General features: G+C 44.6%; 1 protein-coding gene across 1 annotated transcript in view; it reads left to right on the top strand.

Moving 5' to 3' along the window:
- Window positions 1-15: 15 nt before the first annotated feature.
- Neo1 (neogenin 1) overlaps window positions 16-6,458 on the top strand; it is a 193,184-nt gene continuing 186,741 nt past the window's right edge. The window contains exons 1-3 of the mRNA XM_055622080.1: window positions 16-105; window positions 1,112-1,193; window positions 5,895-6,456. Coding sequence (XP_055478055.1) covers window positions 16-105; window positions 1,112-1,193; window positions 5,895-6,456 — 734 coding nt within the window. The remainder of the gene's footprint in view (window positions 106-1,111; window positions 1,194-5,894; window positions 6,457-6,458) is intronic.

Genomic DNA, 6,458 nt, shown 5'->3' with positions numbered 1-6,458 from the left:
TTGACTGTAGTTCCTATGAACCGTGCTTTCATCCATTGCTGGTTGGTCGTGGCGGAGGCTGCCATGTTACTATGTCCATGCGGCGGCCTTCCTGAGTGGCTTCAGGTGGGCAGACAGTGCTCAGTATGAATCTGTTTATTGGGAAGTTTGCACAAGCAACACTTGGAAAAGTGAAGATATTCCTTTAAAGTAATTTTTAAATCCATGTTAAATGTATTTCTTACTGATTCGGAATCAGACTTCAGCAGAGTCACTTGAAAATGGGCAGTAGTCACTGACTGTCATGTGGACTCGGGCACAGAAAGAGCCATTATGCGAGCATAAAGCATTCCTGTATACGCACTGGCAGGGAGGTGCACGACAGAGGGTCCCAAAGACTGCACTCTGTGGGCTTCATTAGTGTCCTCAGAGGCTCATCTGGACCATTGTCTAAAGGACCAAGGAGGCATGGTGGCGCTTGCCTTTAATCCTACCACTTGGGAGGCAGAGGTAAGTGGATCTCTGTGAGTTTGAGGCCAGAGTGGTCTACACAGAGAATCCAAGGTCAGCTGGAGCTACACAGTGAGATCTTGTCAAAAGTGTATGTGGAGAGGGAGGGGAAAGAAAACATGCCAGGGTTTTTTCTCTTAAGGTAGAATTTAGGATTTTAGTTACATGTAACCAAAAAAGCAAGTTCTTGCTGACAAGGTGGCCTGCCTTGTTTCATGACTGCTATCTCTTAGGATGCAACTATGTGTGCTTTGAGAAGAGAAGACAGCAGGCAGCAGGATGTCGCCCCTTATTTTCAAACTTCATTAAGGTGCCACAAGAGCAAACTATGTTCAAATACGGCTGGAAGCTGCCTGACATCCACAGGACCAGGGTGTAACTCTGTGCTGTGAAGTCTTTTTGCCCAGTGGTAGTTGCCTGAGACCTCTGAGGTCTGATAATCATGGTCCTGGCTCAGTTAGTCACAGGATCATCTACTGCACTGTTTCCAGAGCTATCAGCCATCTCTTTCCCTTTAGACTCTTCCACATTTCTTCTTTATTTCCTATTTCCATCAGCATTTAAAACTACCTCTCTCCTAACAAAATGCATTCTAACCTGTGATGTTTCCTTCCCATTACAGGTAAACCTCAAGAGGTTGTTGACACTCATTACCAAGAGAACACCACCAGGGGCGGCCTTATTCTCTGAGATAGTTCTGCTTGGTAAGGCTGCCCTTGACCACCTACCTTATTATTAAGACCAACAGGTGGTTTTCAGGTCCTACTTTTCTTGACATTCTCAGAGTCCATGACACTCTGAACCACTCATGCATTCCTGAAACATTTTCTTCCCTCGGCTTCTGTGATAGCAAATGTCCTGGGGTTTCTTTACACGTTTGTCTATTTCAAGGTTCTTTTTATTTGTTCCTTTCCTTCCACATGTGTGTGCTCCTTTAGATGGGTCCTAGACTACAGTTTTTAGTCATGCTTCAGTTCTAGTCCTCAGGCCTCTTCCTTTCTCCTAATTTCCTCACTGGCAACCTCAAACTACTCTCTTGGCACTGCCACTTATACTCCAACCTAACACAGAACCATACCACCCAACCCTGCTCAATAATCTCTTGGAAAAGGGAATCATTTTAAGTGTCAACCCATTTAGAAGTCCTTCATATTACTGGATGTTCTAAATTACTTTGAGCAAACAAAATCCTTTTCTTTTTTTTGAGAGGAAACACAACAGCACAAAATTACTTCATTTGTGATTAAATATAAGCAACCCAATCAGTAAGAAACACAGATATAGGATGTATTTTAGAGAAATATCATTACACTAAAGGACTTTAAAATTCACCATGGAAAGTAATATAATTGACAGGATGAATTATGTGGCTTGGAATAAAATCTTCCAGCATCCACAGGTAAAACACAAATTTAATGAGGAAGTAGAAATGATGGGTCTGTTCCGGTTATAAAGCACCATTGTCAAAAGCTGTGGCCAGCGGAGTGATGGTCCAGGGGAGGCAAGAAGGAGATCTTGTTCAGCATGACTCAGGAGCTGGTGCTGCTTCACGCCTCTAGAATCTGGCACGGGGCAATTTATTTTAGGCTTACATATGGAAGTACAGAACAATCTGGAAAACGTTTCCTAGTGCAACACAATCCTGTGTGCACAATGAGGCATAATCACATCAACCCTCTCCTCAAAGCACATGTCACGTCTTCTGTGAAGACAGGTTCCATAGACAGGCTACAGGTGTCGTCTTAAGGGCCTAGGGGAGGATCTGGTGTGCTTACACAGACAGCACAGAGCTCACCTGGTCTCTAAACCACCTCCGGCCCTGTTTGCAGGAACCTGCGGGAGCCCCTGGCCACACAGACAGTTCAGAGGTCACCTAGACTGTTAGCCACCTCTGTTCCCAGCCTGCGGGGCAGAAAACAGGTTATACGTCTCTGCCTCTGAAGAGACAACCCTGCTTGTTTAATCTTCCTGGTTTCCCTAGTGCTTATCTGTGAGTTCAAGGACCTTTGTGCTCCTGGGGAAAAGGGACTTACGGAAAAGTTTATGCTAGCTTACTGCTCTAGAGCGAGAGTCCATGGAGACTGGGAAGGCATGGGGACAGGTGACCAGGGCAGGAAGCTGGGAGATCACATCTCCAACTACAAACACTAAGCAGAGAGTGGAACCAGGACATGGGGTGGGCTACAAGCACTCAGAGCCTATCTCAGGGTTAGACCTCCATTAAGACCTTACTTCCTAAAGGTTCCATAACGTCCACAAACAGCACAACTAACTGGGAACCAAGCGTTCAGATACCTGAGCCCATAGTGGACATTTCTCATTCAAACCACCACAGACTATATGTTCTGGAAAACTACCTCAGAGACGACAGAAAGCAGAGGGAGAGGGAGTTTCAGTAAAATTGTTTTGAAAGTTGTATCTTCATACTATTAACACATAACAAATGTTATAGCAGAACCCTGATTATTTAGTCATAACTCCCTTTATATATGTACACTGGCCACATAATCTTGTTGGAACAGATTTTATCTGGAAAAATGGGACTGCTCTAAAAACTACATATACAGTGGTATTTGCTAATGACTCATCTCCCCAGCCCCACCTCCCTACTAAACTCCAGATCATAGAACTAACAGTTTACTGACATTTCTATTTGAACAGCCAGTAGGTACTTTAAATCCAGCTTACCTAAAGTTAGACTTAGCAGTCCCTAACCTATTTGCCTCTATATTTATTCAACTGCCCAAGCTAAATCTCACGTCACCAACATCTCTTCTCTCCTGACACCTATCATCTGTCTGTCTGTCTGTTTATCTCTCCTAAACCTTCTTCTCTGTTGGAAGTCTCTTAATTCCCCCTCCTTTACTCCAGGCCACCATCATCTGCTCTCCACAGTATGTAATAAAACCTGAATTGATTTTCTTCTTTTTGTCTCCTTTCCACTTAAACTTCAAGAAGCAGCCTGAATGATTCTTATAAAAGGTAACCCTGAGACCAATTTCCATAAGCAGAGTGCTAGGCCATCTTCAGGCATCACCTCGCAGACCCCGTTAGTGAAATGAGATGTTCTTACTATGTTTTCCCATACGCCTTATCTTTCCTTACCCAAACAGCCGTCACACTTCTTTATTATTATTGTTATCTTTTCTGCTAAACTGCAAACTCTCGTCAACCAGGCTCATCCCTGTGTTCACTAAACGCGGGTAGGACCCCACACACCATGGGTGCTTTGTAAAAGTTACATGGATGAATCAGTAATTTTGTTATCACAGCAATTATCACAATCCTTGGCAAAACAGGTATTCACATTTAGTTGTGACTTATTTTTTATGGGCACAGGCACTTATAGCTGTGTACCTGGGAACTTATAAAGTCAATCTTTCAATGAAAAAACGATCAGGTCTCCAACAGTATTTGTTAAATTAACAGTTCTTGGACTAAAGATATGTGATTGACTAAATCACATAAAAGTGCAATTAATACTGTGTTGGTTTGTTCCTAAGGAGTCACAATTAGAGTTAATCAGAAACATCTTCCTTTGAAAAATAAAAGGCAAGAAAAAAATTCTTACCTAGTGGAATATAAAGGGCAAATGTAAAAATATCAGTGTCTGTGAGGAAGTTAATTGTGTTCTGAAGACATGGGTAAATTCTAGTTGAAATGTGCACTGTGTTTTCTCCTGGGCTTTGCTAGTTAGGGGCTAGTCCTCTTCTCTTCAGACACTGAGATGTAGCCAGGGAATGAGCTGCAGATTTTCGTTAGCAGCTGTAATTAAAGCACTGAACTCTTGCCTCCCTACTGCTGAAAACTAATCCTTTTACTTCAGAGAGTAAGATTACTACCACGTTTTCAACTTACAGGATTTAAATTTTCATTTACTTTTTATATCAAAACATGCTTAGAATACATTTCACAAAAATATTTGGTCTAGTTATTTTTGGCCTGCACTTCGGTAACTCATACTAGCACACAATGGCAACTCTGTTTTCTTTGCTCTACAGTTTCTCTGTGCACTATTCCTTGAACATGGGCCTCATTTTCTAACTTTGCTGAAATGAAAAAAGTTAATTTCAGCAACAGCTTAATATCTCTTCATAGAGTTATAGCTCAGACGTTGATAAAAAAATATGTTGCTGAGAAGCGTAAATGTGGACTTAGGTATCTGTTGAAAATTTTGTCTTTTGTTGTCGTTGTGAAGGACAAACGAGATGCCTGAAGACCCTTTTCTCAGACGTGCCTCACTAAACAAAGGGCAGGATAATGACTCCAAATGATGATTCTCAGAGAGCGCTGTCAATGACATTAACACTGAAATGGAGTAAGGATCTGAACTGAAGTATGAGCCTGGGTTACTTTACAGTCTTACTCTCGAATTGATTTAGAATCTGTACCTTTTATATCTGGAGATCATCAATTAGTGGTTTATTATAGAGTGGCTTTTATGAAAATTTCGATTTAATCACAAGTCAGAAATATATGATTTAGTCATTCTATTTTACAGAAAGTGCTTTAAACTTTCTAATATAAACTCAATATGCACAGTAGGCTGACAAATTAATGAGATGGTTCACAGAAGTCACATATGAAAATCAGTGTGCTATTTTATTAGCTCTAACTCTTATTTTTTTCAAGATTGGAGATAAATGTAAGTTTCATTTTAGAAGTCACATTATACATAATTTTCATATAATGAAAAAAACCCTGTCTTAGATAGCCAAAAATTAACACTTGCAAGGCAATTTAGTTTCCAAAGAGCTTTTCTCATCAATTATCTCAGAAAACTGAATAACGATGTGATTATTAAAGGTTAATTAAGCAAATACTTGCGAAGTAATTGGGAGGTAATCTATTTCTAATTTAACAGGTCATCAGGGGTATTTAGGAAATATTTTTTCTGGTTAATAACTCTAACCAAAACAAGATATTTAAATGGTTTCCCTAGTGGAAAACAATAAGTGACTGTTTGCTTTTTTAAGCCAATTGTTTCAAAGAACTGGGAGAAGGGAGGGCTCATTTCACTGTTTTAATGGTTTCTGAGCTCTTCATTCCCCATGTCAACCCACGCCTTATATCGTCTATTTTGGAACTTTGATGTAAAATAAAATATGAAGTGACCAGAGTGAGAAGGCATGTGCGGGTGTACGTGTTGTTAGCAAAAAGAACAGTCTTTCTTGCTGCATTCAGCGCATCTTGGATATACGCAGAAGGGGCAGACCCAAATCCAGCACCACCAACAACCCGGAGTGACCAAGAACCAGCTTAGAACAGCGTGGGCACTGCCGCCCGCAGTCAACTACACGCTTGTTTTCTCCTAACTTCGGGGGGCTTGATCCTCAGGAGTACCAGGTGGCTGAAACACGTCCCCACGTGCTCCGGTTTCTGTCCGGAGACACTCCGCTTCCCAGGTACAGAAACGCAGAGCGACCGTCCTGGGCCTAGGTGGAGGGCTGCAGGGACTGCGGCGCTTCGGCCCCGGGGGGTCGCGCGAGGGAGCGGGCTCGCCGCACCTTTGTCTGAGCGGGGCCGAGGGTCACGGCGGGGCCGCCGGGGCCTCCGGGAGGAGCCGGAGGTGGGCGCCGTGCACCGGCCCCTCGCACGGGAAGCGCGCCAGGCCCCCGGCGGGGCCGGGCGGCCCGCTATTGTTTTTGGCGAGCACATAAATCCGTGCGCCGACCCCGTGCGCGCCCCGGTTTCCTCCCGGAGGCCATCGGCGTCCGCCGAGGCCCTATATAGAGGCCCGGCGCCGGGGGCTGCGCAGGCTCGCGGCCCGCGCGTCCAGGCCTCGCGGCTCCGTCGCCCTTTGAAGCCGACCGCCGAGGTGAGGGGAAATCTCTCCCCGGGGCTCGGGGCGGGAGGAGGGCGGGGGGAGGCGGGCCGCTTCTCCGGGGTTTCCCTGACGCCAGCAGCGGCGGCGGCGGCAGCGCCCGGCGCGCGCGCCCCGCGCCCGAGCCCGGCTCCGCGGGGGGGGT

Source organism: Psammomys obesus, unplaced genomic scaffold (assembly GCF_907164565.1).
Source record: "Psammomys obesus unplaced genomic scaffold, mPsaObe1.curated_primary_1811, whole genome shotgun sequence".
Lineage (NCBI taxonomy): Eukaryota > Metazoa > Chordata > Mammalia > Rodentia > Muridae > Psammomys > Psammomys obesus.
This window is presented reverse-complemented; position numbering and strand designations above follow the sequence as displayed.